Below are 16,202 nucleotides of genomic sequence, written 5' to 3'. Positions count from 1 at the left end.
GCCAGGTAATTCCCATTCTATTTTTAGTAACAAGTCTATACGTTACTTATTAGACCTGACGTGGTTCATTATGCATTTTTGTTGAATGACTCCTGACTGCGACTCAGCCAATCTTTGCATTACATAATATTGATAATATGTTTTTATGTCGGGGTGTAGGCTGAGTATTGTAGATCGAAATTGGGGGGACTGAAAATGAGGTCGGCCAGTAACGTTAACCAACATTCTTGAGAGACTTCAGAGAGTACCAATCTGTCACGGACTATTTTAGACGTCCATTGCCTGTTGAGTAATGGTGGGAGGGTGCATTGGGTTGCATGGGGTACTCAATGTTTGATAAGGATATTCAGTTATGTCAGATATATCATATATATTTAAATAAACATGGCAAGTTATGGGATCAGTTTTGTGAATCATGGAAAAAGAAAGCTATCCCCAATAAGAGTGCTGTAGTGATCTTTGGAAATTCTTTTTTATGTATTTTTTCAATGATCAGTTGTCATTTTCGTTAGGAAATGTTTACTTTTGAATGACTTTTGGAAAAAGATTAATGTCTCCAAACAGGAACCATTCTTTCAAGTGCTTCAAATGTTGTGCTCAAAAGTTGGTGTCTACAGCACAACTTCTGGTAGAAAAATGAACATGCTAGAATATTGACATGGATAAGTGCTTCATATTTTGCATCTTTTTGAAACTATGCTGAACAAAAAAAGTAAGGGATTGTGAATATTTTTGGGGATATTTTGACGAAATTATGTGCTCAGTCTTCAGGACAAAAAGAATCCCCCAAATAGTCATGGTCCTTAACTTTTTTTGTTCAGTATATTTCAATTATTTATAGAGTGTTATTTTCATGGATCATTTGTTGTAGTGGTTGTCAGTACTTATTTCCCCTGTGCTGTTGCAGAGAGTGTATTCTGATGGCTGTGTCAGTGTTGATGGTTGTCGTGATGCAAGAGTCGTCTTAGCTTCATTCCCAGCTGCAATAGGTTTTTGAAAATTAACATCGGAAGCTGGTATCATTTGTACAAGTAGGCATTAAGCGGACAAATACAGTCACATATAAGAATGTGAACATTTACCTTTATCTTACCTTACATTAAAATACTAGCTTCAGATTGGTTTAGAAGTGGACAGTTATTTTCCATGTAACCGTTCACAAGCCTGCTCATGTAGCCTGCTGCGAAATCAGTCAGAACAGGGCTCACTTGCACAAAGCGATCTTAGCGCTAAGATGATTGTATCTCCCATTCTTTAACATAGGCTTAAGATAGTCTTAGCGCTAAGATTGCTTTGTGCAAGTGGGTCCTGGTCTTAGGTAACAAGTTTATCTCGCAGTGAAACTACAAACATATTTCTGACCTGTATGAATGAATGTTGGCACGATAAGTTTGTTGTCAACTGATCTCTCGGGGCCTATGGTGTGTGGACCAGGCAGCTTGGGGTACTATGCTCACACAAAGGTTACATCTCACCATAAACCCCTCGAGATCGGCTGACAATAGTAGCCATTCAAACCAGGGTATTGCTTCTGTTCTTACTGCTGTTTTATTTTATCTTGCAGCATATTCTACAGTCCTGTCTGTTGTTCTTGATTTCTTAGCCATTAACTTCCAAGCCAGTCTCGTGTCACTGGGGAGAGCATGAATGCTCGACGTTGGTATATGGACGTTTTGTTTTCTCTCATTGGTAGATGTCCTCAAAGTAGTCCATGCTTAAATGTACCACCAGTGGCGTGAAGTATGTTGATTTCTTTTGGACTTATTTGCATATTTGTTCAAAGTTACTTCTGCGATATTTATCAATAATTGCTTGTTATTTAGTTAATGATAATCAATCTCTATGATCTATAACAATACCCAACCTTATTAGACCCTATTTCACTTCACGACAGGGGCGGTCGGGTAGCCTAGTGGTTAAAGTGTTCGCTCGTCACGCCAAAGACCCGGGTTCGATTCCCGACATGGGTACAATGTGTGAAGCCCATTTCTGGTGTCCCCCTGTTGTCGTCTTTACAGTAAATAAAGAAGTTGTTATCCATAAAATTATCTCTACTTTGAAACATGTCAGTGGTCGAAATTTATTTTAACAAAAATATCAATTAGCTTTCTGAATTCATGCCCATCGACTGTACTCTCAAGACACAATGATTTCCTGCTAAAAAGACCAGGGTGCCGCTGTACAAAACCTTTGCCCTAAGACTGCTGTAAGTTAAGGTATGTTAGTGCTAAGACTGCTTTGTACGACACCCAGGTATTTTATATCGAAGGGGCATAACTTATCGGTTGACATCGCGGTAAACATTTTGCTATGTATTTTCTAATGAATCCTCTTTTTCAGGACAAACCAATTTGAGAGATATTTCCTGTGAACATATTTTTTTATATCATTAATCAGCGATATTTAGTCACTAATTTTATTTTCATTTGGCTATTTTTCATGGCAAATTTTCAAGTCTAGGGTCTGTAAAACAAGTATTGAGAACTCTATGGCGGAGTAGTAGATGCAAGACTGCCATGGGTGAGAAAACTGAAAATATGTTATTGTACATACATGATTTGTGTGTATTGATCGTCTTTCAGTGCAAGTATAGGTGTAACAATGTTGAATGGATGTAAACAATGTTGTGTATATTTAAGCCAATAAACTGTCAGGAAAGGCAGCTGTACTTAGAGGTGTACATTTAAGCCTGTGAAGAAGAGGGATCCTCATGCCTGTTGGGTGTTTGTACAGTGTATTGTCTTGTACCGTGATCTACCTGTATTTATGTGTGTACACACCGATTGTGAGGAGATGGCGCGAGGAGCGGCCAGAGGACCGACCTTCACCCTCAGTTGGCACTCGGTATTAATGGGCCCCATGATTTATGGTTTGCTTTTTTACACTGTTAAAGCCGACTGGTGAAAGTAAAAGTCTGATCAACATCCATACAGAGTCTGTGTTTTTTGTTCAACCTGTCGGGGATTTCTGTAATAGATTATAAAATTTACGTCTACATTTATTTTGGACTTCCTCCTTGGTCGAGAGCATCTGCCCGGGGAGTGGAAGGTCGTGGGTTTGATCACCGCCCGCGTCATACCACAAGACGTTTAAAGTGGTACTTGTTACCCTGCCTTGCACTCGGCATTAGCTAACGAAGGACTGCTCAGCTTGGAGTAAGTGTAACCGAACGGGTATTCATGTCAGTCTGTGACGTGGTATCTCATTTCGCTAGTACATGTACTATAAATCTGCATTTGTCATGACTAGTACAAGCAGCCACAAACATCCACATGCATGCACGTCGCTATGTAAGTGCAATATTCTTAAACACGACCTCCACCTGGTATGTTTTCACGGAGAAGTAAGGTCACCTGGAAATCCAAGAAGGATGCCAAATTTCAAGTTGAAAATCAGTGGCAAGAATTCTTATCTTGGTATATGGGACATAAAAGTTCTGGGTAAAATGGTTTTCATCTTGGTTTGCCAGCCCTTTTCCCTTTTACTGCAAGTTGAGTGAGTGAGTGAGTGAGTGAGTGAGTTGGGTTTAACGCCGCTTTTAACAGTATTCCAGTTATATGATGGCGTGCCAGCTTAATGTGGGAGGAAAGCCCGAAGTGATGCAGGTCTCAGACGTTTACTACTTCGGTGAAACCCACTAGCACGGGCATGGTGCTGACAATAATCGGGCTAACCGGGATTCGAATCCCCAATCATAGGTTTCTAGTGTGCCCAAGGGACGCGAATCGCTGCGCCTTAGATGACTGGGCCACCTGTGCCCCCCACCGCAAGTTGAAGAAGCATGCATGTTTCTGTTCTTGTTTCATTTGAACCTGCTATCTGATCTACTATTGGTGGAAGCATTTGCTCATCACACTGATGAACCATATATATGGGTACGACCGCTCCGTGGTCTAATGACACACACACACACACACACACACACACACGTCGCTATATAAGTGCAATAATCTTGGACGCGATGTTAAACCCCATTTCACCTCACCCCATATGGGTACAAAGCCAAAATACTGGGTTGGCATGGAAGAGGAATAATTATTTTGTCAGTTTATATATGCCCATTCTAACAATCATGGATAATCATTCTAAGAGTGATGATAATCCTGAAGTGAAACCTGCGAGGATGGTTTGGGAGAATCTGGCATCTCTAATTCATGAACACAAATAGAGCTGGTGAGAGGTTTTACGCCACTTTTAGCAATATTCCAGCATTACCACGGCAGGGGGACACCAGAAATGGGTTTCACACATTGTACCCATGTTGGGAATCGAACCCCTTTTTGGCGTGCAGAACGAATGCTTTAACCACTAGGCTACCCGACTGCCCCGAACACAAATAAAAAGCAGAGCGAGTGATGCAGTCTTTATTTTTGTCAGTTTAACGATCATGATCTCATATTTACATTGCAAAAAGGAACATATACATAAAAATAATTCATAACCATATGTACAAATGGACACGAAAATTAAATCTAGAAATGTAGTCAGATTCTAATCATCCGATCATCCGTAGAGGTCTTAGTATACTTGTACTGCTTGGCTCACACACTGCTGATAAATGTGCAAGGAATTATACATATAACTTCGTACAATTTGTGTTTAGTAAGCAGTTTGCATAATACTGATTATCTCGCCCAATCCTAATTTTAAAACAGTTTAAACCAAAGATTATCTTCGATATGAAGATTTGTGATGCCCTAACTACCTTTCTACCTTTCCTTTCTGCCAGTTTTAATCAAAAAGAGGTATGAACTGAGGTTGTTCACCTGTACTTGTAAAAACAAAACATCGGAAATACCTCACTCATCTAGTATATCATATCTCAATTTGATTCTGACAAATACCCTTGACCCATTCTCTGTGTACCCTTGTTTTAAGCCAGATTTGAATGGCACAATGTATAATGAACCAATTAAATAACTCCTGGGCAAGAGAAAACTTGTGCTAAGTTTGTGATTGGTCACGTCACTTCTGAAATGACTCCCAGGAGGCAAACAAGTCCAGGGTATTTACAGAACAGAATGGAGACACTGGATAATCAAGGAAGGAAATACCTAAATCCCTAGCCTTTCTCTGCAAGTATTAATGGTACACAATGAACACCTTTACCTATATTTATGTACGTATCTGTTATTTTCAGCTATACCATCAACATTAATATCTTAATGCTTCAGTGACCTCTTCAAAATTTGCTACTTTCACAATTCACAAGGGTTTCACTGTATGTGGTTTTCGCCCCCTCAGATTACCTTCGTTACAATTGTTCACCTCTCTCAGTAGACGTGAAGAGTGTTTTTCACGAACGTGCAAGGTGTTCACCCTCTCAGATTATGTTCTTTACAAGGTGTTCACCCTCTCAGATTATGTTCTTTACAAAGTGTTCGCCCTCTCAGATTACATTCATTACAAGATGTTCACCCTCTCAGATTACGTTCTTTACAAGGTGTTCGCCCTCTCAGATTACATTCTTTACAAGGTGTTCGCCCTCTCAGATTACATTCATTACAAGATGTTCACCCTCTCAGATTACGTTCTTTACAAGGTGTTCGCCCTCTCAGATTATGTTCTTTACAATTGTTCACCTATGTCAGTACACATGAAGAACGGTCTTCACAAGCATGTGCAATGTCCCTTTCCACAAAGCTATCTTAGCGCTAAGATATGATAATAACTCCTATACTTTACCATAAATTGGTCGTAGCGCTAAGATTGCTTTATGAACCGGGGCCTGGGTGCCGTTATACAAAACAACCTTAGCGCTACGACTATCGTAAGACTATGTTAAGTTAAGGGAGCTGCAATCACTACAATCACCTTATCACTAAGATTGCTTTGTACAACAGCACCCTGAACATTAGGGTTTAATGAATGAACGCCTCATCAGTAAAGCAGGATTGGCCACTATTGTTTCTCTGCAATCTTCTTGTGAACCATCTCTCGGAACTGAGACAGAATCTTCACTTCTCGTTTAGCACGCTCTTCATGGTTGAAATTGGCTAAAGCTCGCTTCTCATCAGCACTATAGATCTGGTTTTCTTTACGCAATCGGACAGCCTCCATTCTCCGATGTCTGAAAGTAAATTACATAACAATATTATGTTGGATCTCCAGTTATACTGATTTAGCAACAAGTCCTTCAAATCAGCTTTTGATCACTCTTTTTCGGTTTGGAGGCTTTGCTGACATGGTCACAATATTCAAAACCAATCTGATTTCTTCAAATTACAGCCTCCCTTTCTAGTCAGTTTGTTTGTTGTTTAACGCTGCACTCAGCAATATTCCAGCTATATGATGGCGGTCTGTAAATAATCGAGTCTGGACCAGACAATCCAGGGATTAATATCATGAGCATCGATCCACCCAATTGGGATTGATGACATGCATCAACCAAGTCACCAAGTCTGATCACCCGATCCCGTTAGTTGCCTCTTACAACAAGCATCGTCGCCTTTCATGGCAAGCATGGGTTGCTGAAGACCTATTCTACCCCGGATCTTCACGGGCCCCTCTCTTTCTAAACATCACTACTATTGACACTGATTACAACATCTGCAAACAATTTCCTTTTAATTGGTTGTTTGATATTTTTGGCTTTATCACAGCAGTCAATAATAATCAAGTCAGCCAGGCACATCAGTACAAAGAGGTCCATATAACGAACAACACAACTGACCGACTGACACGAATCAACTTAGTCTTTTACGACGGGCAATAGAAGAGGGGATCTAATGTAACCAACATCCCCAAGGATAATTAAACTTCACCAAAACGAGGCAAACACATAATACACATGAGCCTCACCTGCTGCCACTCATGACGTAGCCGGACTTCTCATAGCCTTCGATCTCGTTGCTGGTCAATCCGATCTCACCTCTCCTGGGAATACGCTTCCCCTCGGCAATGTAGGCAGCCATGGCAGCACCCTCTCCTGGCAGCAGAGCTCGGCCATAGCTGGAGTCAGAGCATTATGATGCTGTATGGGTTTGTAAGCAATTATCACGCCCTGCTGTATTCCAAAGCCAAAATATCAAAATCCTGTGGTCAATTTTTGTAAATTCTACAACCAAATTTTGAGAAGGAAGAGAATTTATGGATGACACCTTTTTTATTATGAGGAAAACGTTTTGGAGTACATGCTTACTCCATCAGATTTTGATAACTCGGAACAATTCTGCAAATTTTTAACCTGAGGTCTCATGAATTTCGTAGTTTTGCACCTGTTTGACATTGGCAGGTATTATTATGAGGAACTTATCCATGGCTAGAATAGCTTATTGAAGATATGGAAACTGCCACCCTTAGAGATGTGCAAGGATATCTCCCATGTTGCCTGCACTTGTAAGCTGCCTTAGCTACTCGCTGGTCTCCTATCTATGTATTATTCATAGAGGCGATACACATGCTGTGTTTTCAATGTAGGCTACCTGCAGATTTAACCACACTTATTTTAATGTGATACGCACAGCAATCAATCAATCAGAGGTGGTTATTGTGATTTTGAAACCTCTAACTGACCAATTTGAAATGAGTTTTTTCTAACTTCATTCTAGGATTAGAAAACAAATATATGGTTTTATCAATGTAGATCTAGGTTACATGTAAATTTAATCTGAATTTTGACCAAACATGATGTAAAATCAGCTGTTTCAATCAGAGGTGGTTGTTGTGATTTTGAAACCTCTCACTGACCAATTTGAAATGAGTTTTTTCTAACTTCATTGTCGGATTAGAAAAAAAATATATGGTTTTATCAATGTAGATCTAGGTTACATGTAAATTTAATCTGAATTTTGACCAAACATGATTTAAAATCAGCTGTTTCAATCAAAGGTGGTTATTGTGATTTGAAACCTCTGAAATGATAATTCTCCAAAATCAGGGTAAATACAGATATCAACTCACTTCAGTTTCTCACCAGCACCAGCACCAGCAACAAATGGCTGGGGACCCAATGTGTCTTCGTCTTCTTCATCTGACACTGGAACACAAAGAAACACGTCGTCTAAAGCATGTTCGGACAAAATGGTAAATCACAATCACATCTTGGTCAGGTAATGGTGATGAGTAAGCGAGTTGGGTTTAATGTCGCTATGTTTTTTTTCAAAACAGCAGTAATGGGACGTACTTTTCCTTTCTGTCCAGACTGCCTCAACATCTTCCTCTTCTTCTCCGCTCTCCTCAGTCTCTTCACTCTCACTCTTCACTTTCGCCTTTTTCTTCGCGGACTTCTTCGATTTACTTTTTTTCACTTTCTTACTGAAAGTAGAAGAGTGTGTTGTGGGTGACTGGGATATACTTTGTGCATACTGAATCAGAAATTCAAATAAAATAATTTTGACAAATAATATTTAACTTGAAGACCTTTTCAAGGCAGATTAAGATTTAATTTGAAGACCTTTCTAAAGGAGATAAAAATTAAATTTCAGAAAAGCTTCTGGTCTGCCTGACAAATTTCAGATGTTTCAGTTACAGGCAATTGCCATGGTAACCATTGACTCTCACCTTTTCTTGCTGTGTTTCTTGTGCTTTTTACTCTTACTGGACTTCTTCTTTTTCTTCTTCTTCTTCTTCTTTCTATCTTCTGAAATCCAAAAATTCAAAGAGTTTGTTTTTAGGATGCTTTTAGCAATAACCCAGATATCTAATATGTGTGCTGGGAAAACCAAGAACAAATTCACACACTTGCACTTTTTGGAAAAATCAGAACAAAAGACAAGAGAGGTATGAGCACATCAGGTAGCAACCTCTATTCTGGATGAGCTCATATCCATCATCTAGTAAGCTACTTTCAGAGTGAGCTACAAGTCCATCAGCTAGCAACCCACCTTCTGAGCTGCTGTCAGAATCCGAGTCCGAGTCCGAGGATGCCTTGTTCCTCCGTCCTACTTCATCACTGTCAGAACTTAAAGTACATATATTACAGAGTGAAACTGTGAAGGCAGGAATAACATTTAAAAGTGATCACCAATAAAACTGCCATGTGAGGGAATTCTAAATAGCAATTGTGATCCCTTCAGACTTAACATATGACTATTTATTTAACAGAATAACTATCTTTCATAGGACACCACTGAATAGAACTCCTATTCTCAGTCACATGTTCTCATGTCATCTTCAGCAAAGAGTGAGTGAGTGAGTGAGTGAGTGAGTGAGTGAGTGAGTGAGTGAGGTTTTACGCCGCTTTTAGCAATATGTTAGCAATATCAAGGCGGGGGTCACCAGAAATGGGTTTCACACATTGTCGGGAATTGAAACCTGGGTCTTCAGCGTGATGCGCAAACGCTTTAACCAGAAGGCTACCTGACCGCCCCTCTTCAACAAAGAAAACTAAATAGATCCTACTGTAGTAACGCCTGCTTTTTGCTATTAGTTTCCAAATCTATGGCCCAAAATTCAATGTCGATCGTTGTGGATATCTTTTGGAACAATTTGAACATCCAAATTAATATAATGTTAATGAATAACAAACAAATTCTACCTTTGAAGGACATTGAGTTGAGTCTTTAAATCAGTGAATTCTTGTTTTTTATGTTTGTTTGCTGTTTAACCCTTCACTCAGCAATATTCCAGATATATGACTGAACTCTGTAAATAATCAAGTCTGGACCAGACAATCAAGTGATTGAAATCATCAGCATCGATCTTCACAATTGGAATATGATGACATGCATCAACCAAGTCAGCAAGCCTGACCACCTGTTAGTCATACGATATTGTCACAAGCATGGGTTGTCGAAGACCAATTCTAACCCAGATCTTCACTGGGCCAGATACTTAGAACATCAATCATTTTTACTGCATGTATGTTGGTCCGTTCTGTGAACCATCTTTCAGAAGATGCTTTATCGGAAAACTGACAGGATATCATTGTGGGAGACTTACTTTTCAATGTGTAGGGGGGAACTGTTCCATATTTCGGGAACACCAGCTTCTCCCAGACGTTCCCGCTCCTGTCTCCGTCTTAAGTACAAAAGTGGGCATACAATGAAGTACAAAGGTCAACATACAATGATTTTTTGTTTGTTTGTTTGTTGTTTAACGCCACACTCAGCAATACTCCAGCTATATGACAGCTGTCATAAAATAATCGAGTCTGGACCAGACAATCAAGGGATTGACATCATGAGCATCCATCCTCACAATTGGGATTGATGACATGCATCAACCAAGTCAGCGGGCTTGACCACCCGATCCCATTAATTGCTTCTTACGACAAGCATAGTCACCTTTTACGGCAAGAATGGGTTGCTGAAGACCTATTCTACCCCGGAATCTTCACGGGGGACAAGAATGGGTTGCTGAACCTGTTCTACCCCCATACAATGAAGTACAACAGTCCGTAAAGACTGAACTTTTTGTTAATTTCCTTCCCTCTTGTATATTGTGGAAATGAACTAAGAAATCACAGGGGAAGTGGAACTTGTTTCTGATAATCAAAAGATTACTTGACCTTATAAAATAAGACTTCAAATTTCTGCAATAAAAGACTTGAAAGATTGTCCCAAGTGTCTAGCATGGCAGATTGACAAGGCCTAATTTTTACATCATTTGCCAACAAACTTACATGCCCTACTCTTCAATAATAATTGATATTCTTATCAGTCTGATGTTAATCCCACTAGACTCGTTATCAGCGTTACTAAAGCGTTATTGTTTGGTTGTTGTTGAACGCCGCACTCATGAGCATCATCTGTAAAATGATAATATGGATAATAATTTCTGTACTAAAACAACTTCAGTCCCACATACAAACAAGAAAACAGTGTTATCGCTATCCCCCACCATGAGGCATATTAGAAGTTTGTTTTGTTCATATGGTAGTGAATATAAACTATAAAAAAAGAACCCCGTAAAGTCTTAAGAAGAGATAGGCACTTGGGCCGCTTTTGTCATCAGAAATAATGATTAAATGTGAAATTATTGCACACAAAAGGCCCTTTCTCTGGAAAAAATAACTCTTGATAAGTATCTCTTAGATAAGCTAACTTGCTTATAAATCTTGCCCCCATTGCACAAATAACATGGATCGAAAGCTGTAATTCTGTAAACAATTCATTGACAGCACCAATTTTTCAACTCTGTCTTGACAAGTGTCTCTTAGATAAGCATACCAACTTTCATTCATGTAGCATCAGTAGTTTCTGAGAAGACTTGTCCCCATTGCACACACTATGCACAAAGTAAAAAAACATGGATCAAGGGCTGTAACTCTGTAAACAAATAATTTATGGGACCAAGTTTCAAATTTAGTCTCGACAAGTATCTCTTAGACAAGCATGCAAAGTTTCATTTATGTAACTTCAGTAGTTTCTGGGAAAAACTTGTCCCCATTTCACGTAGTATGCACTAACTTGAAAGTCAAAGAGCAAGGGCCATAACTCTGTAAAAACGGATTTTATGACATCAATTTTCAAACTCATTTGAAATCATGACCAGTAACACCAGTGTGCAAAATTCCAATACTCTGACTTAATTACCGGTAGTTTTTGAGAAAATTTGTCCCCTTTGAGAACCTGATGGATGGACGGAAGGACGGATGGAAGAACAGATGGACTAACTCCGTTCCAGTCTCCCCCGGCCCACTTTGTAGTGGGGGATAATAATGATAGAGTGGCTGTACCTCTCCATGAAGTCTGACGGCCCTGTATGCATGCTATGTTGGTCTCGACTCTGGTGATGGTAGCCCCCAAAACCATTCTGCCTCATTTCCCTAAAAAAAAAAGGTTTCATAGATATATATACCAACACTACTGATAGGCATCCTCATCCATCTCTCGCCCAAACATCACTTTATGTTCATAGTCAAAACATAGGTTACACAATGTTTTCTGCCATAGCTTGTCTTCAACGGTAGCATCATAAATCTCATTTCAGGCAAAACGACACTGCAATCAGTTCTTAGAAAAATCTACCATAGACAGGATTGCTGGGGTTTATTCTAGACCTGCTCAGAGGCCGATACTCGGCCCCAAGTCTGCAGCAAATGACAGCAAAAATTCACAAATTTCCAATTCCTCAGAATGTACAAATATTTGAACACTACAAAAAATAATCCAATGTTAAACAATATGAAGATTTTCCCCAGTTTGCCTGCCACTCTGTCTGTAATTGTAGATAAATCCCACGACTGTATGTTTTGTGTGATGTTTTACTCTGCAGGCAGCACTATTCCTGCTATACCCCGATGGCCAGTACACAACTGAGCATAGACCAGGTACACAAGTAGCTGATAGAATGATCAACATCCTAGGTCGCCCAGCCAAGTCCCAGAGTCCGAACATCCGTTCCCCACCTTAATGGCTCATGCCATGGATTTGAGTCCTGCAAGACCTGAGAGTTAAACATATATATATATATACTAGAGTTAAACATACTTCCAAACATTACAATATACCTGTCTTGTCCTCTTGATGACGGGTAATTCCTCTCAGGTGACCTTGACCTCTCCCTCCGAGAAACAGGTGACCTAGATCTTGATTTCCGCAAACCAGGAGACCAATGTGCATCATTTTTGTTTGATCTTGATATTCTGTAATCATTATATTGTGGTGAACCACGAGGCTCCCTCTTATAATGAGGTGATTTAGACCTTGACCTCTTTCTTCGTGAGTAAGGTGACCTTGACCTGCTCCTCTTTGAATATGGTGACCTTGACCTAATCCTCTTAGTAAATGGCGACCTTGACCTACTTCTCTTTGAAAAAGGTGACCGTGATCTGTCCCTATGCATATGGTCACCATTCTTTTTCCTGTGTCTTTTTACGTCATCTTTCCGTCCGTGTCGTGAGTCCTCTCTGTCACTGGAGGAGTGACGTCTGTAGCGTGGGGAAACATCACGACGTCTGTGCTTTTCCGGAGTGGGACTCCTAGATGATGATGAACTTGATCGAACCATCATCCCTCAGTGCAGTCTGTGAATGAAATACTTGAAATAATTCCTCAAATCATAACTGTTCAAATGAGGATCAGCAAGTCCTTGTGGTAGTTAAATGGCAGCTGAAATCAGGTGACTTGACCCTTAGCCCATAGATGACAACCCCAATTGAAGCTTTGGAGTAACCAGTGGGGTGAAAACAAGAAGTAAATTTATGTGAAAGTCGTAACACTGACAGTACAATCTTTGTTTCTTTGTCTGTTGTTTAACGCCGCACTCAGCAATATTCCAGCTATATGACAGCAGTCTGTAAGTAATCGAGTCTGGACCTAACAATACAGTGATTGACAACATGAGCATCGATCCACGCAATTGGGATCGATGACATTTATCAACCAAGTCGGCGAGCCTGACCACCCGATCCCCTTAATCGTCTCTTACAACAAGCATAGTCGCCTTTTATGGCAAGAATGGGTTGCTGAAGGCCTATTCTACCCCGGATCTTCAAGGGTTCAGTACAATGTAATATCAGTGTACATGTGACTAGTTCCCTGTTTGCACTCACAGAGATCGGTTGATAAAATGACTTAAGAGGTTTTTAAGATAACAACCAATCAGAGACCTTGTATCATTGAGTAATGCATATATTAACACAGTTGGAATCGAAAGCATAATTCTCCATGGTTGGATTGGTCTTGCTGTAGAATGATTCATCATTTCATGTTACTGATGCATTACAATATGCTCTCTGTGATATTTTATGTATGTAAATAACTTGTGAAGAAAATGACAAAAACGAAACTTGGGGGTGGACAAGTGTAAAAGAGTATTTTAGGCTTAAAACTGAACCTATCACACCAAAATCCTATTGGTTAGCATTTCTGCATATATTCATCCAATGTATAATTGTAGCTGGGTTCAATAATCGACCAATCCAGTCTGTCAATCTAAACTGGCGCATGCCTCAGTTTGGGCCCATCAGATGGCCAGGCGTGTTTTGTGGACTTGTCAGACTTACTTTCGGGGGCAAACAATGCATGTGAAGTGATGTATGGTTTGTGCTTTTGTCACTCATGACATCCATTTTGTACCCCTCTTATTAGAGCATGATAATAATAATATTTTGCCAAAACGACACTGCAAGCAGTTCTTAGTAAGATCAACCATAGACCGGACTGCTGGGCTTGATCTAGACGTGCTCAGAGGCTGATATTCAGCCCCAAGTCTGATCCAACTGTCAGCAAAATTGAATGAAAAAGTTCAAATTCCTCAGAGTGTACAAAAATTTGAACACCACCATCTTCCACAAGACATACATCGGCTCAAAAGTAAGAAATTGCACTTTTGCACTTATGCATATTTAATACGAGTAAATGACAAGTAGCAAGTTACGATTTTACATATGTTATGAAGAAAAGTAATGCTTGTAACATTAAATTATTTTTGAATTACGTTTTTTTTCCAATATCGGACATTGACTTAGAAGGTGATATTGCTGAAATGTGACACGTAAGACGGCCATGACACAGTGTAAACAAATATGACAGTGATCTGATTTCGGTTAGTGCAGATCAAAATCATACCATTATTTAAATCCAAGTACAATATGGTAGAAATTGTTGTCTGCTTTCCTAGATATTAAATTTTGTCAGAGATTTTTAGATATATTTTTAATGTCAAAATCACAAACATTTGCAATAGGCCTATATCTAAATTATTGCAAATTACTCGAGTATTAATATTTTTTCCCCCATAAAAATATAATCATTGTCTGCAATAGTTTTCATTCACGCAAAATCTTTCAATATAATTCATATAAGTTCTCATTAAACCATGTTTTGAATATCTTAGCATTTCCATGAAGAGACAGGACCCAGTAAATGAATTACCTGATCCTAATTCTGTGAATGGAAGCATCCCCTTCAAGGTTAGAAAGTGTGAGGTTTTACGCCGCTTTTAGCAATATTCTAGCAATATCACGGCAGGGGACACCACAAATGGGCTTCACACATTGTACTCATGTCAGGAATCGAACCTGGGTCTTCGGCGTGACGAGTTAATGCTTTAACCACTAGGCTACCCGACCGCCCAAGGTCAGAAAGAAGAGAACAAGGATGTGAGAAGAACAGTGCATTGCTGGGATATTTTGACAGATTGAAATAAAAGTTTATTTCTTTGTTATTATTTGTTTAAAATTCGTACAACATAAATTATTCACTGGTCATGGAGGCTTACTGATATAAATTTTAGAGAAATAACACAACTGTTACAAATACAATCATAAGTCATTTTAATTAATCTATTAGAAATTATGGTTTCTTTTTTTAGATATGGACAGGGTACAAAACGACATGGTTACTTAAGTCTGGGCACAATTTAATACATCGATTTGTACCCAGGGTACATTTCGATGGTACCCAGATCGAGAGCGACCCTATCAGCTAATGTTAGGGTTATCTATACCTATATCACCTCTTTTGGCAGAATGAAAAAGATAAATCCTGACAAATTCGTTTTTGTTTGGGTGCATTTGTTTTATTAGTGTGTTAATGACACTGCCCCTGTTAGTAATAAGCAAATACGTCACGTCGTGTAATAGCTTCCATGGACCCGTGGTTAAATGTTGACGGATTATTAAATCACTTGCCCAGCTTAGCTTCACTTCCCGCTGAAACGCGACTTTTGATCCTCCGCAATACCCGCAAACTAATTAAAACCCGAAAACCGCCCGTAAAGGGGTGGACTCTTCCATAATAAACTTACGTTCTGCACTCGTTCTGTTTTTAAATGACCACATGATCGAAAATTGGACCACAGAACTTACTGTGTGTAAAAGACAATGCATCGTTCTGCCATCCTTATCAAAAGGCACAGTGACAATCAAGTAGGTTCGGGGTATGAAAAGCACATGGGTAATTCTTATCAAGATAGTGTTAACATCTTTAATAATAGTCTCATTATGCTCGTAAAAACGTAAACAAGTACCTGGTGATTCAATATGGCTGATCTCGCGATCGCGATCTACTTACGAGATTTTTTTGTTAAGAATATATATATTTTTATTTTTGTGAAACATAGTCTTATATCATTATGTCAGTTTTATCCAACCGAAGTGAATATTCCCAAAAGAATAATCTAATATAATCATTAAACTGGGATAACGTCTAATGATCACGCATTCTGGCAGCAGTACCAGTTGGAATAAGTGTAAAACATGTTCAGGATTTCTTAAAGGAAAATGTACTAAAATATTTCCTTGTTAATGTATTATAAAATTGAATATACGCATCGACTAAAATTTTATTTAACTATATCTCCATATTTTATAG

The 16,202-nt window shown here is 39.2% G+C and overlaps 1 protein-coding gene across 2 annotated transcripts; it reads right to left on the bottom strand.

The window, feature by feature from the left end:
- Window positions 1-4,350: 4,350 nt before the first annotated feature.
- LOC124147795 (NF-kappa-B-activating protein-like) lies at window positions 4,351-15,962 on the bottom strand. Of its 2 annotated transcripts, none has more exons than XM_046518570.2 (10): window positions 15,859-15,962; window positions 12,395-12,910; window positions 11,621-11,710; window positions 9,883-9,960; window positions 8,826-8,902; window positions 8,503-8,581; window positions 8,126-8,256; window positions 7,903-7,978; window positions 6,802-6,951; window positions 4,351-6,070 (listed from the first exon to the last, which is right to left on the bottom strand). In XM_046518570.2, the coding sequence occupies exons 2-10, from the start codon at window positions 12,895-12,897 to the stop codon at window positions 5,902-5,904; spliced, it is 1,353 nt and encodes a 450-aa protein (XP_046374526.2). In that variant the 5' UTR covers window positions 12,898-12,910; window positions 15,859-15,962; the 3' UTR covers window positions 4,351-5,901. The 2 variants fall into 2 exon arrangements, with proteins under 2 accessions (XP_046374526.2, XP_046374525.2); XM_046518569.2 differs by lacking the exon at window positions 15,859-15,962 and adding an exon at window positions 15,698-15,826.
- Window positions 15,963-16,202: the final 240 nt, after the last annotated feature.

Source organism: Haliotis rufescens, unplaced genomic scaffold, assembly GCF_023055435.1.
Source record: "Haliotis rufescens isolate VD_foot unplaced genomic scaffold, xgHalRufe1.0.p SCAF_9, whole genome shotgun sequence".
NCBI lineage: Eukaryota > Metazoa > Mollusca > Gastropoda > Lepetellida > Haliotidae > Haliotis > Haliotis rufescens.
The sequence above is the reverse complement of the archived record's forward strand: the minus strand, read 5'-3'. Positions and strand labels throughout refer to the sequence as shown.